The sequence below is a fragment of the Anneissia japonica genome, unplaced genomic scaffold (genome assembly GCF_011630105.1).
Source record: "Anneissia japonica isolate Jap-2015-1 unplaced genomic scaffold, ASM1163010v1 scaffold3782_len1007564_cov172, whole genome shotgun sequence".
NCBI lineage: Eukaryota > Metazoa > Echinodermata > Crinoidea > Comatulida > Comatulidae > Anneissia > Anneissia japonica.
The window spans coordinates 213318-230464 of NW_022716546.1; the positions used below are offsets into that span (position 1 = coordinate 213318).

At 37.1% G+C, this 17147-nt stretch overlaps 1 protein-coding gene across 1 annotated transcript in view; it reads left to right on the plus strand.

Annotated features, from left to right (window-relative positions):
- Nucleotides 1-440: 440 nt before the first annotated feature.
- The window catches only part of LOC117109742, a 31272-nt gene continuing 14565 nt past the window's right edge, over nucleotides 441-17147 (plus strand). The window contains exons 1-14 of the mRNA XM_033252151.1: nucleotides 441-748; nucleotides 952-1073; nucleotides 1219-1479; nucleotides 1611-2417; nucleotides 3161-3397; nucleotides 5005-5170; nucleotides 5374-5495; nucleotides 5641-5901; nucleotides 8611-9321; nucleotides 10324-10560; nucleotides 13596-13761; nucleotides 13937-14058; nucleotides 14183-14443; nucleotides 14545-14865. Of these exons, the coding sequence (XP_033108042.1) occupies nucleotides 660-748; nucleotides 952-1073; nucleotides 1219-1479; nucleotides 1611-2417; nucleotides 3161-3397; nucleotides 5005-5170; nucleotides 5374-5495; nucleotides 5641-5901; nucleotides 8611-9321; nucleotides 10324-10560; nucleotides 13596-13761; nucleotides 13937-14058; nucleotides 14183-14443; nucleotides 14545-14865 (3883 nt within the window). The 5' untranslated portion in view covers nucleotides 441-659. The remainder of the gene's footprint in view (nucleotides 749-951; nucleotides 1074-1218; nucleotides 1480-1610; nucleotides 2418-3160; nucleotides 3398-5004; nucleotides 5171-5373; nucleotides 5496-5640; nucleotides 5902-8610; nucleotides 9322-10323; nucleotides 10561-13595; nucleotides 13762-13936; nucleotides 14059-14182; nucleotides 14444-14544; nucleotides 14866-17147) is intronic.

The window sequence follows — 17147 nt, forward strand, 5'->3', positions numbered from 1 at the left end:
CTCAACGCCGCGCTGAAGCCATAAAAACGCGCGTAGGAGCACGTTAGAGAATGACTAATTATAATACAACAGTCATTATTCCTCCAAAGGCAAAGGGAGCGAGACAGACAGACCATGGACAGACCAGCCAAGTCGTGCTCGTTCGCACTACGGAGCTTGTCTCTATTTCTTACAACCTATTAAGACAACTATACAACAGTTGTCTAACTCTAAGGTACAATCACTAAGCAATGAGACGGGCTATTAATCTCACTACCGGTACTTGTTCCATGCTAGACTGAATTTAAGAAGTCACGTAACGTGGAGCAGCCAGTCAGACTGCTTAATCTTCCTTCATTGACAATTCTCATATATAACCTCTGAGGTGTTTTGGGCTATCAATTTTTTTTCTTTTTCTTTATTTTTTTAGACTTTCCGAAAGAGGGAGGGCGGCAGGACCCCTCAATTCGTCCCTGAAAGGGTTTCAAATCGCTACTAGTGGCAAACAATTGGGCCGATTTTAAAAGTATCTAATTAAGCTCAAATTTACCAGGAATGATCTGACTGTGTTCATATTGTAGTTTTTATTTTATTTTTTTTCAGAAACACCATCCTTGGTCATTGATGTTGTCAATAGGAAAATATACTTTGCTGGAACGGTATCTAAAAAGGTGTATGAAATGAACATGAATGGTAGTGGTGTCAAAGTATTATCTGATACCCCCAAATTAAAACAGCCATCAGACATCGCTATTGACCCAACAAACGGGTAAGAAAATCCCCGTTTTCCCGTTTCTTGTACTGTTGTTGTACAGCGCATAAACGCTATGAGTTTCAATAATATTACTGTATTCTTAATACAAAATATAATACGAATCAGTACTTTTTAGAGTACATAAATTAGACTGTTTACTGCCTTTATTCATATTTTATGTTAAACATGCTCCTTAATCGTTTATACATTCAAAATAGGTATCTTTACATCAGTGATATTGGGCAAAATGCCATTGAAAGAATGCTAACGGATACAGGCAAAGACCGACAAGTCGTTGTGTCTGGTGAAAAGGTGAATGGTATTGATGTGGATTTGTCAGGTAAAGAATAAATTTGAAATAGTTTCGATATTATAAAAATTAATATGTTCTTAGAAGAAAGCATTTACCGTAACGGAGCTTGCCCAGGACCTCAGTTTTTTGCGACACAAAAACGCCACGTACATCTCTGCTTATCTTGTTACAGATTGTCGTTTGTATTGGACGAATCGTGTTGAAAGTCAGATACGTAGAAGCAGTTTTTTGGGTTCTGACAAAATAACAATTGCCAATTCGACATCATTACCACAATTGACAGAACCTGTCGACGTGACATCACTTGGAGAATACCTTTTTATTTTGTCGAACACAAAGGAGAAACTAATCCGGATATCGGAGAATGGAAAGAATCTGGAATATATTGGAAACAGTGTATTTTCGGAACCGGAAACTCTTATTATTCGGAGAGGTATGTTGATGACTTTTGATCCAAATATAGTCATTTTTACAACATTTTAGTATTAATTACCAAAAACAACATACTTCGGTTATTGGTTTAAAATTGAGGATATATTTTCACTAATTGTTTCTATTGCCTAGTAAATAATGCAAGAATACCAACAACCTGTAAGGACCAAGGGCAAGGCAAACCTGGTAGGCCAGGAGGACAAGGCAGACCTGGTCAACCTGGTAGGCCCGGTAGACCGGGAATGCCTGGTGGACCGGGAATGCCTGGTGGACCGGGAGGACCAGGAGGACAAGGTGGATCTGGCGGACCAGGAGGGCAAGGTGGCAGACCTGGAGGACAAGGAAGACCAGGTGGACCTGGTAGGCCGGGAGGACCAGGCAGACCTGGTCAACCTGATAGACCCGGAAGACCAAGTGGACCAGGAGGACAAGGTGGATCTGGTGGACCAGGAGGAGAAGGCAGACCTGGTCAACCTGGTAGGCCCGGTAGACCGGGAAGACCTGGTGGACCGGGAGGGCCAGGAGGACAAGGTGGATCTGGCGGACCAGGAGGGCAAGGTGGCAGACCAGGAGGACAAGGAAGACCAGGTGGATCTGATAGGCCGGGAGGACCAGGCAGACCTGGTCAACCTGGTAGACCAGGTGGTCCAGGAGGACAAGGTGGATCTGGTGGACCAGGAGGTCAAGGTAGACCAGGTAGTCCTGGAGGACAAGGAAGACCAGGAGAACAAGGTGGATCTGGTGGATCAGGAGGGCAAGGTAGACCAGGCAGACCTGGTCAGCCTGGTAGACCAGGAGGGCCTGGAGGACAGGGTGGATCTGGTGGACCAGGAGGTCAAGGAAGACCAGGTAGGCCTGGTAGACCAGGACATGGTGGATCTGGTGAACCTGGAGGGCAAGATGGATCTGCAGTGTGTGGACTTCCTAAAAATAGTGCAGGTAAGTTAATATACAACATTGGAAATATAATAAATATAATGATGGACAGTCATGTCTAAAAATAATGCACTAAAATACATTGGATATTTATACATACATATATACGTACATACAAACATACATACATACATACATACATACATACATACATACATACATACACCCATACATACACACATACATACATACATACATACATACATACATACATACATACATACATTCATACCAAGTCGAGAAAAAATAATAGGCGGTTGACGTTTTTTCAGGATATATGTAATTTTTTATACTTACGAATATTTCGGGAGTGCCTGCTCTTTTCAGCGTAATGCCTATTGAATTAATATAACATCGGAATTAACCATTAATAGGTCCATGATCAAATAAAAACAGAAATTAAATGATAAACAAGAGATAAACAAAACAATCGACAAATATATATATATATATATTTATTTATATATATATATGTACTGTAATATTATTATATATTATATTGTTTTACATTACAGTACTACATTATGTTAAAAAGATCAATGAGAATTAGCATAATCTGTCATTCAGTTTTTCAGAATAATGCATTTGATATAATGTAAAACCAATTGAATTATTTATTATAAATATTTTTGAAAAAGGTTAATTTTATCATTGACCTCTTTTTCTCATTATTCTTTATTCTAGTTTTCCAACCATATTCGTTTTGTTGTAATTTAAACGATCTGTTTTTCTTTTAATACATGCAGACTATGTAATTCTCGCAACCGATGGAGCTAAAGGTTTAATATATTATGCTTTTATTAATACACCGAGCCAAGAGAATATTGACCTAACTCCTTTCCCAATCACAATCGAAGGAGGGCTCCGAGGAGTGGAATATGATCCGGTAGAGAAATACATTTATTGGACAGAAGTACAAACTAATAAAGTCAAGCGAGCCTGTTTGAACGGATCTAATGTTGAAGTTATACGTCCAAACTCAAGTATGTATTTTGCATATTAAATTTATTTTGTTTAAATTTAACAAAGATCTTTCAACTTATGCATGGTTGCTTATATGCGTCGATTATAAACCAGTGATAACGGCCTTTATACAACATATTGTTACCCTGACTGGGTTTTGTTTTCTTCTGGCAACATTGTAAGACACTACTACTGCCAAACGGTTGGGCTGATTTCAATCAATGTTGGTGACCACTTCCATACATGAATACACAAAAATCTCATTAAAGACATAGGTCACAAATTCTTGTTTTTATTCGTCTTAATTTCAAAAACATTACAAACACACACACAAACACATCAAATTGAGTGAGTTGGCAGGAAACACAAAAACGAACCTAATCGCTGTAACAACACGTTAGTGTTTCCGACTCACCCAGTTTTACATTAAACTATTTAAAAATAATTAAATTAGGCTAAGAGCATTTTAAAATGTAACATCAAAATCAACCACATTAAACGTTTTATCATAAACAATTACAATAAAAGTATATTTAAAATATTTTTAAAATAAACATAATAATACCACAACACAGTCTTTTTTTGCACATATGCATTGGTATAAGGCAAATTTTCTATGTTGTTCAGTAGGGTAGGAATGCTTTGATCTTTAGTTTATTTATAGCTATGTCACCTACTAGAGGTAATGTTTTGATTGGTTAAACACTTTTGGTACTTGCCAAATATGGATAGTTTTTCATCCCTGATGATGACAAAATTAATGTTGAAATATTGAATCCCGACACGATGTCCTCCATTCGGATATATTATACTATCTTATAAACCATCATATCTTCCTAGATAAGCTATTTCCACTCACACAATCCTACTGGAATGGGCTGTTATTATCAAACAAAGAGGTTTGATTATTGTGTGCCATCAGCAAGTATGGAATATTTAAGCTTGTTGTACAGGGTCAGTTGAATGTAGTATCAACATCATGTTTCAAGTCTGTTGTTTCCACACACAATGGTTATTTTTAGAGATTTCGAAGTACCTGCATTCACAATAATACACAGTAAGGCCTATATGAAAATCTTGGCATTTCACTGTCAATTCTTAAAGACCTATTTAAGAACAAGTACATTGCCAATAAATTGTCTTTTTCAAACCGATGCTGTGATCTTCAACGCCACAACAACAACAGTCATTATTCCTCCAAAGACAAAGGGAGCGAGACAGACAGACCATGGACAGACCAGCCAAGTCGTCTCTATTTCGTACAATCTAAGACAGCTGTAAGTATACAGTTGTCTAAGGTACAATCACAAAGCAAGGAGACGGGCTATTAGTCTCACTACTTGTTCCATGCGCGACTGAATTTGAGGAGTTACGTGACGTGGACAACCAATCGGTCTGCTTAATCTTCCTTCATTGGCAATTCTCATATAGGAAGTAACCTCTGAGGTGTTTTGGGCTATCAGTTTTTGTATTTTTCTTCCTTTTATTTTGACTTTCTGAAAGAGTTTCAAATCGCTACTAGTGGCAAACAATTGGGCCGATTTTAAAAGTATCTAATTAAGCTCAAATTTACCAGGAATGATTTTACTGTGTTCATATTGTAGTTTTTTTTTGTTTTTTTTTTCAGAAACACCATCCTTGGTCATTGATGTTGTCAATAGGAAAATATACTTTGCTGGAACGGTATCTAAAAAGGTGTATGAAATGAACATGAATGGTAGTGGTGTCAAAGTATTATCTGATACCCCCAAATTAAAACAGCCATCAGACATCGCTATTGACCCAACAAACGGGTAAGAAAATCCCCGTTTTTCCCGTATCTTGTACTGTTGTTGTACAGCGCATAAACGCTATGAGTTTCAATAATATTACTGTATTCTTAATACAAAATATAATACGAATCAGTATTTTCAGAATACATAAATTAGATTTTTAACTGCCTTTATTCATATTTTATGTTAAACATGCTCCTTAATCGTTTATACATTAAAAATAGGTATCTTTACATCAGTGATGTTGGGCAAAATGCCATTGAAAGAATGCTAACGGATACAGGCAAAGACCGACAAGTCGTTGTGTCTGGTGAAAAGGTGAATGGTATTGATGTGGATTTGTCAGGTAAATAATAAATTTGAAATAGTTTCGATATTATAAAAATTAATATGTTCTTAGAAGAAAGCATTTACCGTAACGGAGCTTGCCCAGGACCTCAGTTTTTTGCGACACAAAAACGCCACGTACATCTCTGCTTATCTTGTTACAGATTGTCGTTTGTATTGGACGAATCGTGTTGAAAGTCAGATACGTAGAAGCAGTTTTTTGGGTTCTGACAAAATAACAATTGCCAATTCGACATCATTACCACAATTGACAGAACCTGTCGACGTGACATCACTTGGAGAATACCTTTTTATTTTGTCAAACACAAAGGAGAAACTAATCCGGATATCGGAGAATGGAAAGAATCTGGAATATATTGGAAACAGTGTATTTTCGGAACCGGAAACTCTTATTATTCGGAGAGGTATGTTGATGAGTTTTGATTCAAATATAGTCATTTTTACAACATTTTAGTATTAATTTTGCATATTAAATTTATTTTGTTTAAATTTAACAAAGATCTTTCAACTTATGCATGGTTGCTTATATGCGTCGATTATAAACCAGTGATAACGGCCTTTATACAACATATTGTTACCCTGACTGGGTTCTGTTTTCTTCTGGCAACACTGTAAGACACTACTACTGCCAAACGGTTGGGCTGATTTCAATCAATGTTGGTGACCCCTTCCATACATGAATACACAAAAATCTCATTAAAGACATAGGTCACAAATTCTTGTTTTTATTCGTCTTAATTGCAAAAACATTACAAACACACACACACACAAAAACATCAAATTGAGTGAGTTGGCAGGAAACACAAAAACGAACCTAATCGCTGTAACAACACGTCAGTGTTTTCGACTCACCCAGTTTTACATTAAACTATTAAAAAATAAATAAATTAGGCTAAGAGCATTTTAAAATGTAACATCAAAATCAACCACATTAAACGTTTTAACATAAACAATTACAATAAAAAAGTATAATTAAAATATTTTTAAAATAAACATAATAATACCACAACACAGTCATTTTTTGCACATATGCATTGGTATACGGCAAATTTTCTATGGTGTTCAGTAGGGTAGGAATGCTTTGATCTTTAGTTTATTTATAGCTATGTCACCTACTAGAGGTAATGTTTTGATTGGTTAAACACGTTTGGTACTTGCCAAATATGGATAATTTTTCATCCCTGATGATGACAAAATTAATGTTGAAATATTGAATCCCGACACGATGTCCTCCATTCGGATATATTATACTATCTTATAAACCATCATATCTTCCTAGATAAGCTATTTCCACCCACACAATTCTACTGGGATGGGCTGTTATTATCAAACAAAGAGGTTTGATTATTGTGTGCCATCAGCAAGTATGGAATATTTAAGCTTGTTGTACAGGGTCAGTTGAATGTAGTATCAACATCATCGTTTCAAGTCTATTGTTTCCACACACAATGGTTATTTTTAGAGATTTCGAAGTACCTGCATTCACAATAATACACAGTAAGGCCTATATGAAAATATTGGCATTTCACTGTCAATTCTTAAAGACCTATTTAAAAACAAGTACATTGCCAATAAATTGTCTTTTTCAAACCGATGCTGTGATCTTCAACGCCACAACAACAACAACAACAACAACAGTCATTATTCCTCCAAAGACAAAGGGAGCGAGACAGACAGACCATGGACAGACCAGCCAAGTCGTGCTCGTTCGCGCTCTGGAGTTTGTCTCTATTTCGTACAATAAGACAGCTGTAAGTATACAGTTGTCTAAGGTACAATCACAAAGCAAAGAGACGGGCTATTAGTCTCACTACTTGTTCCATGCGCGACTGAATTTGAGGAGTCACGTGACGTGAACAACCAATCAGTCTGCTTAATCTTCCTTCATTGGCAATTCTCATATAGGAAATAACCTCTGAGGTGTTTTGGGCTATCAGTTTTTGTATTTTTCTTCATTTTTTTGACTTTCTGAAAGAGGGAGGGCGGCAGGCCCCCTCAGTCCGTGCCCGAAAGAGTTTCAAATCGCTACTAGTGGCAAACAATTGGGCCGATTTTAAAAGTATCCAATTAAGCTCAAATTTACCAGGAATGATTTGACTGTGTTCATATTGTAGTTTTTTTTTTGTTTTTTTTTCAGAAACACCATCCTTGGTCATTGATGTTGTCAATAGGAAAATATACTTTGCTGGAACGGTATCTAAAAAGGTGTATGAAATGAACATGAATGGTAGTGGTGTCAAAGTATTATCTGATACCCCTAAATTAAAACAGCCATCAGATATCGCTATTGACCCAACAAACGGGTAAGAAAATCCCCATTTTTCCCGTTTCTTGTACTGTTGTTGTACAGCGCATAAACGCTATGAGTTTCAATAATATTACTGTATTCTTAATACAAAATAAAATACGAATCAGTATTTTCAGAATACATAAATTAGATTTTTAACTGCCTTTAGTCATATTTTATGTTAAACATGCTCCTTAATCGTTTATACATTCAAATAGGTATCTTTACATCAGTGATGTTGGGCAAAATGCTATTGAAAGAATGCTCACGGATACAGGCAAAGACCGACAAGTCGTTGTGTCTGGTGAAAAGGTGAATGGTATTGATGTGGATTTGTCAGGTAAAGAATAAATTGGAAATAGTTTCGATGATAAACAATAATTATGTTCTTAAAGTAAAACATTTATCTTAACGGAGCTTGCCCAGGACCTCAGCCACGTACATCTCTGCTTATCTTGTTACAGATTGCCGTTTGTATTGGACAAATCGTGTTGAAAGTCAAATACGTAGAAGCAGTTTCTTGGGTTCTGACCAAACAACAATTGCCAATTCTACATCATTACCACAATTGACAGAACCTGTCGACGTGACATCACTTGGAGGATACCTTTTTATTTTGTCAAACTCAAAGGAGAAACTAATCCGGATATCGGAGAGTGGAAAGAATTTAGAATATATTGGAAACAGTGTATTTTCGGAACCGGAAACTCTTATTATTCGGAGAGGTACGTTGATGAGTTTTGATCCAAATATAGACAGTCATGTTTACAGCATTTTATTATTAAAATTGAGAATACCTTTTTACTAATTGTTTTCTATTCCCTAGTAAATAATGCGAGAATACCAACAACCTGTAAGGACCAAGAACAGGGCGAACCAGGTAGGCCCGGAGGACAAGGCAAACCTGGTCAACCTGGTAGACCCGGTAGACCGGGAAGACCTGGTGGACCAGGAGGACAAGGTGGATCTGGCGGACCAGGAGGGCAAGGTGGCAGACCTGGAGGACAAGGAAGACCAGGTGGATCTGGTAGGCCGGGAGGGCCAGGCAGACCTGGTCAACCTGATAGACCCGGAAGACCAGGTGGACCAGGAGGACAAAGTGGATCTGGTGGACCAGGAGGACAAGGCAGACCTGGTCAACCTGGTAGGCCCGGTAGACCGGGAAGACCTGGTGGACCAGGAGGACAAGGTGGATCTGGCGGACCAGGAGGGCAAGGTGGCAGACCAGGAGGACAAGGAAGACCAGGTGGATCTGATAGGCCGGGAGGACCAGGCAGACCTGGTCAACCTGGTAGACCCGGAAGACCAGGCGGTCCAGGAGGACAAGGTGGATCTGGTGGACCAGGAGGTCAAGGTAGACCTGGTCAAACTGGTAGGCCCGGTAGACCGGGAAGACCTGATGGATCTGGTGGACCAGGAGGTCAAGGTAAACCAGGTAGGCCTGGTAGACCTGGTGGACCAGGAGGGCATGGTAGACCTGGTAGACCTGGATTGCAAGAGGGATCTGCAGTGTGTGGACTTCCTAAAAATAGTGCAGGTAAGTTGATATACAACATTGTAAATATAATAAATATAATGATGGGCAGTCCTGTGTAAAAATAGTGCAGGTAAGTTAAAGTACTTTGGAAATACAATAATGAACATTCGGTTGACGTTTTTTCAGGATATACAAAATTTATTTATTTCTGGAGCGCCTGCTCTCTTCAGTTTAATGCCTACTGAATTAATATAACATCGGAATTAACCATTAATAGGCCAATGCTCAAACAGAAATTAAATGAAAAACAAAAGATAAACAAAACGATCAATAGGCTGTCCAGCCCTTGGAAATGTCGGTCCTTTAATGCAATAATTATTAGTACTGTTTTATCTTTTAGCAAATTTGTTAATGAACGTGTATCCGCTCAAAAAGACCTTGGTATCTTGGCCGGCAACAATAATGGTAACAAAATAATACAGTAGAACATATTTTATCATATCCAATGCATCGCGTATATATCGCTAATAAATACGGCAGACTCCGTTCTTTTAATAACAGCTTGTCCAGATCGGAGATTCTTTTCTAAGCAACTCGGTCTTTGTTTATAACAACGAATTAAAGAAATAAAGTGTTTTTGTATAATTATTTTAGTTTTATTATACGTGGACCTCTCTCTCTCTCTCTCTCTCTCTCTCTCTCTCTCTCTATATATATATATATATATATTATATATATATATATATATATATATATATATATATGTATATATGTACTGTAATATTATTATATATATTACATTACTACAGTATGTTAACAAGATCAATGAGAATCAGCATAATCTACCAAATGTCATTAATTCAGATTTGCATAATAATACATTTGATATAATATAAAATTTAACTTCGACAAAATCCATTATTGAATTATTTATTATTAATACTATCTGAAAAGGCTTATTTTATCATTGACCTCTTTTTCTCATCATATTTTACTCTAGTTTTGTAACCATATTCGTTTTGTTGTAATTTAAATGGTCTGTTTTTCTTTTAATACATGCAGAGTATATAATTCTCGCAACCGATGGAGCTAAAGGTTTAATATATTATGCTTTTATTAATACACCGAGCCAAGAGAATATTGACCTAGCTCCTTTCCCAATTACCATCGAAGGAGGGCTCCGAGGAGTAGAATATGATCCGGTAGAGAAATACATTTATTGGACAGAAGTACAAACTAATAAAGTCAAACGAGCCTGTTTGAACGGATCTAATGTTGAAGTTATACGTCCAAACTCAAGTATGTATTTTGCATATTAAATTTATTTTGTTTAAATTTAACAAAGATCTTTCAACTTATGCATGGTTGCTTATATGCGTCGATTATAAACCAGTGATAACGGCCTTTATACATCATATTGTTACCCTTACTGGGTTCTGTTTTCTTCTGGCAACACTGTAAAACACTACTACTGCCAATGTTGAAGTTATACGTCCAAACTCAAGTATGTATTTTGCATATGAAATTTATTAGTTTAATTAAACAAAGATCTTTAAAGTTATGCATGGTTGATTATATGCGTTGATTATAAACCAGTGATAACAGCCTTCTTCTTTTGTCAACATTTGAAAACGCTACTATTGCCAAACGTTTGGGCAATTTCAATCAATGTTGGTGACACCCCCATACATGAATACACCAAAATTCTTTGCGAAAAATTCTTGTTCTTATTCGTCTTAATTGCCAAAAACATCACAAACACACACAGAAGACATCCAACTGAGTGAGTTGGCAGGAAACACAAAAGCGAACATAATCTCTGTAACAAAACGTCAGTGTTTACGACTCACCCCCAGTTTCACTTTAAGATATTTAAAATTGATTAAATTAAGCTAAGAGCATATTAGAAAATGTAGCATCAAAATCAACCACATTAAACGTTTCATAATAAATAATTACAATAAACAATTATTTTATTATAAAGAATTTATAATACCATAACACTGTCTTTTTATTTGCACATATGCATTGGCATAAGGCAAAGTTTTTATGTTGTTCAGTAATTTGGGGTCGAAAGTCATTAGGAGGTTATTCTTATATTTTTCTGGTAATATTTCAAAACGCTGCTGGTGGCAAACGATTAGGCCTATTTCAATCAAACTTGGGTTTAGTAAAACCGGTGACATTTACCATACCATATATGAAGTGGTCACAGCTTGTGGTGAAAGGTCACATAGGCGTCATTAAAAAAAAAAACCTATAAAAGTTAATTAAAGTCTACTTCTTTCACAAATAGCACAGTCTTGTTCTTTGCTCATAGCATTGCAATAACAAAGGGTCTTTATGGTGTTCAGGATTTTTGGGTCATAGGTCATTAAGGAGTCACTATTTTGTCAGGCAACTTTTCAAAACGCTACTACAGGCAAAAGATTGGGCCGATTTCAATTAGTAGCACAACCAGTGACACCTCCCATACATGGATGTTAACAGCTTGGCGCCAAGCACACATAGGTGTCATTAGGGTCAAAAACCCTAAAAAAGAATTAGTCTTCTGTGATAAAGAGCATATCAAAGTATAGTCCTTTCCACATACTGTATGCATTTGCGTAAGGCATAGTCTTACATGTTATTCAGGGATTTGGGGCCAACTGCATCGGCCGATCCAGAGATATCCGAAAGGGGGAAAAGGGGGCCGAAAGTGGGGCCGATCGGTATAACACCACCCTAGGAGCCGGGGGGCGATATTTTTTCTCCTATATGAGAATTACCAATGAAGTAGAATTAAGCAGCCGGATTGGCTGTTCTATATCACATGACCTTAAAATTCAGTCAGGCATGCAACACGTTGTAACACAGAGTAGTGCGAAGTTAAGCCATTCTTAAATAAATTAATAGACGCTCGAAACCTAGAGGGCATTAATTAGGCCAAGGGAATAGTTGTAATTTAATTGTTATCGGATTAGGCCAAACATACTGTAGTTTTATATTTCATAGTATTACTATTAGGCCTACTAAAATATACTGTGTAAGTTTAGTCATATTCTACAAATACAGTACAGTAATTAGGCGTAGATCTACGTGGTAAGCCCTGCCTGGGCCCCAGACCCATTTAAAACGTTTTTTTATATATATTTGTTTTATTACTTAGGCAATTATCATTTTATTTCATTTTTGGTATATATATAACCGTACCAAAGAGGTACACAAGAATTGCACAGCTAGAATGACTACCATGTTATATAGTAGCACTGGCTAGTTGTAAGCCGAAGCCTCTTCCAAAATCCTACTTTCAGAAAACCAAATGCTTCTAAGATTTACCACTAACTCTGTTTCTCTAGAGAATACGAAGGTTACTGAACAGTAGTGCCAATCAATTTATTTAGTAATTTCATAATAAATATTTAATAATAATTAACAATGACTATTAAATAATTATAATTGGTAATTAGTAACAAATAATAATTGATAATACTCCCTGCTTACTAAGCATATGCAAGAATTGCCACCCTCATTAAGCTGTTTATTTTAAAGACAATATATTTACTAATAATATAAGCCATCATATCTCCCTAGATAAGCTGTTTCCACTCACACCATCCTACTGGGATGGGCTGTTATTATCAAACAAAGAGGTTTGATTATTGTGTGCCATCAGCAAGTATGGAATATTTAAGCTTCTTGTACAGAGTTGTATCAAGAACACCGTTTCATGTCTGTTGTGTCCCCACACACAATGGTTATTTTTAGAGATTTCGAAGTATCTGTATTCGTAATAATACACAGTTACAGTAAGGCCTATATGGAAATCTTCGCATTTCACTATCAAAAGTCCTATTACAGTATATATTTGCCAATATTTTGTCTTTTTCATACCGATACTGTGATCCTCAACGTCACGCTGAAGCCATAAAATTGCGCGTAGACGCAGATTAGAGAATGAATAATAATACAACAGTCATTATTCCTCCAAAGACAAAGCGAGCGGAGACAAACAGACCATGGAGAGACGAGCCAAGTCATGCTCGTTCGCACTTTGAAGTTTGGAGCTGGTCTATTTTTGTACAATCTGAGACAACATACGTATAAAGCAATGAGACGGGCTGTTTAATCGCACCACTTGTTCTATGCTCGTCTGAATTTGAGGAGTCACGTGACGTAGAAGAGACAATCAGTCTGCTTAATTTTCCTAGACGCCCGAAAATAACCTATGAGGTGTTTTGGGCTATCAATTTTTTTTATTTTTTTTAAATTTTTTGAAGTATCCAATTGAGTTCAAATTTACCAGGAATGATCTGACTGGGTTCTTATTTTAGTTTTTATAATTCTTTTTTTAGAAACACCGTCCTTGGTCATTGATGCTGTCAATAGGAAAATATACTTTGCTGGAACGGTATCTAAAAAGGTCTTTGAAATGAACATGAATGGTAGTGGTGTCAAAGTATTATCTGATACCCCCAAATTAAAACAGCCATCAGACATCGCTATTGACCCAACAAACGGGTAAGAAAATCCTCCTTTTCCCGTTTCTTGTACTGTTGCTGCAGAACATATAAGCGTTATGAGTGTTAATAATATTACTGTATTATAAAATACAAAATATAATACTGATTGTTTACTGCCTTTATTCATATTTTATATTAAACTTGCTCCTTAATCGTTTATACATTCAAAATAGGTATCTTTACATCAGTGATGTTGGGCAAAATGCTATTGAAAGAATGCTTACGGATACAGGCAAAGACCGACAAGTCGTTGTGTCTGGTGAAAAGGTGAATGGTATTGATGTGGATTTGTCAGGTAAAGAATAAATTTGAAATAGTTTCGATGATAAACAATAATTATGTTCTTAAAGTAAAACATTTATCTTAACGGAGCTTGCCCAGGACCTCAGCCACGTACATCTCTGCTTATCTTTTTACAGATTGTCGTTTGTATTGGACAAATCGTGTTGAAAGTCAAATACGTAGAAGCAGTTTCTTGGGTTCTGACAAAACAACAATTGCCAATTCTACATCATTACCACAATTGACAGAACCTGTCGACGTGACATCACTTGGAGGATACCTTTTTATTTTGTCAAACTCAAAGGAGAAACTAATCCGGATATCGGAGAATGGAAAGAATCTGGAATATATTGGAAACAGTGTATTTTCAGAACCGGAAACTCTTATTATTCGGAGAGGTACGTTGATGAGTTTTGATCCAAATATAGACAGTAATGTTTACAACATTTTATTATTAAAATTGAGGATACCTTTTCACTAACTGTTTTTTATTCCCTAGTAAATAATGCAGGAATACCAACAACCTGTAAGGACCAAGAACAGGGCGGACCTGGTAGGCCAGGAGGACAAGGCAGACCTGGTCAACCTGGTAGGCCCGGTAGACCGGGGAGGCCTGGTGGACCTGGTGGACCAGGAGGACAAGGCGGATCTGGCAGACCAGGAGGACAAGGAAGACCAGGTGGACCTGGTAGGCCAGGAGGACCAGGCGGGCCTGGTCAACCTGGTAGACCAGGAGTACCAGGTAGACCTGGTGGACCAGGACAAGGCGGATCTGGCGGCCCAGGAGGGCAAGGTAGACCAGGTAGACCTGGCAGACCAGGTGGGCAAGGTAGACCAGGTGGCCCTGGTAGGCCGGGAGGAGAAGGCAGACCTGGTCAACCTGGCAGGCCAGTTAGACCTGGTGGACCAGGTGGACCAGGTAGGCCTGGTAGACCAGGACATGGTGGACCTGGTCGACCAGGAGGTCATGGTAGACCTGGTAGTCCTGGAGGGCAAGGTGGATCTGCTAAGTGTGGACTTCCTAAACATGGTAGTGCTGGTAAGTTTAAATACAACGTTGGGAATATAATGATGGTCGGTACTATACATATAATTCACAGAAGAGGGCGGGTCTTATAGATCTCTCGCGTGCGATATTAGTGCTTTTCAGTATCAAAATCGTGACGTCGGGCACGTTGAAAATGAATGAAAGGAATTTAAATTGTACTTGGCGCTTGAATCATCACAATGCCTTCGTGGTCAAAAGCTTATGACGTTCGTCATGCATGTGCGAAACGTCACGGGTTCTTGAAAAAGGGTTAGGGGGCCTACGCCCGAAAAATCTCAATAAATTTTGAGGCAACGTCTTCCATAATTTAAGTGTAACGTAATAGTAGAAGAATTTTGAAGAATATAATGTACAGGGAAAAAGACCAAGAGGAAGGAAAAGAATAATGCTACTTGATGATATACGCAATGGAAAGAGTTACAACGGGTTGAAGAGGGATGCAGAAGACCGAATACTAGAATAGAACTTCCGGCAAAACACTATTGATGATGTGTACAAGAATTGGATTTTTGAGAATGAAAAAAAAAATTCAGCCTCTACCAGGAATGGAACTCGGGACTTTTCGCTTAGACGGCGAAGGCCTTACCAACTATACTATGAAGGCTTTCGTTGGTTGATTCGATCCGGTAGCCACCGAGAGTCCTTTAACATTCTCAATGTGTCCTCATGGCAATTTGAACAACACTAGTCCGTGCATGCCCATAGGACAATCAAGGACCTGAATTGATACAGCCTCTACTTTACATTATGCAATTCACGCTGGTTCTCTAAAGAGATATTATATATATATATCCCTCGCCACTGAGGAAGGACTAGTGTTGTCCGAAAGCTCTGGTTCTATTTCTGGCTGTTTACTTACGTTTACTTTTTAGCTGTTGCTTATCATTTTTGTATCTCTACTGAGATCCAGCCATTGTTTCCCACAGCATTGTTGTTTTCCAGTATTTTGCTTTTTAATCTATATATATATACATATATATATACATATATATATATATACCATAATATTCAACTTATTATTAAATCAGTTTTGCGAAATAATACTTCTGAAATAATATAAAATTAAATTAAGAATGAATTAAATTATTTATTAATAATATTTTTTAATGGCTTATTTTATCATTCATCTTTTTTTTCTCATATTCCTAATTTTTTTTTGCAACGATATACGTTTTATTTTATTTTAAACGGTTTGTTTTATTAATACATATAGAGTATATAATTCTCGCAACCGATGGAGCTAAGGGTTTGATATATTATGCTTTTATTAATACACCGAGCCAAGAGAATATTGAGCTGACTCCTTTCCCAATCACCATCGAAGGAGGGCTCCGAGGAGTGGAATATGATCCGGTAGAGAAATACATTTATTGGACAGAAGTAAAAACTAATAAAGTCAAGCGAGCCTGTCTGAACGGGTCTGATGTTGAAGTTGTACGTCCAAACACAAGTATGTATTTTTCATTTTAGATTAATTTGTTTTAATTAAAGGCAAGACCTTTCAAATTAGGCATGTTTGATTATGCATCGATTATTAACCAATGCTAAAATCATTTATACAAGATGTTGTTTTTATTGTTTCTTATGTTATTTAGAAACACAATCTTTGGTCATTGATGCTGTCAATAGGAAAATATACTTTAGTGGAACAGTATCTAAAAAGGTCTTTGAAATGAACATGAATGGTAGTGGTCACAAAGTATTATCTAGTACCCCCAAATTGAAAGAACCATCAGACATCGCTATTGACCTAACAAACGGGTAAGAAAATTATCATTCTTTTCCCTTTTTCGCTGTACTGTTGCTGCAGAACGCGCTTTAAGTGTCAATTATATTACTGTATTATTAAATACAAAACATAATACGGATCAGTAGTTTCAAAATACATAAATCAGAATGTTTACTGCCTTTATTTCATATTTGATATTAATCATGCTACTTAATTGTTTATATATCCAAATAGGTATCTTTACGTCAGTGATGTGGGTCAAAATGTCATTGAAAGAATGTTAACGGATACAGGCAAAGACCGACAAGTCGTTGTGTCTGGTCAA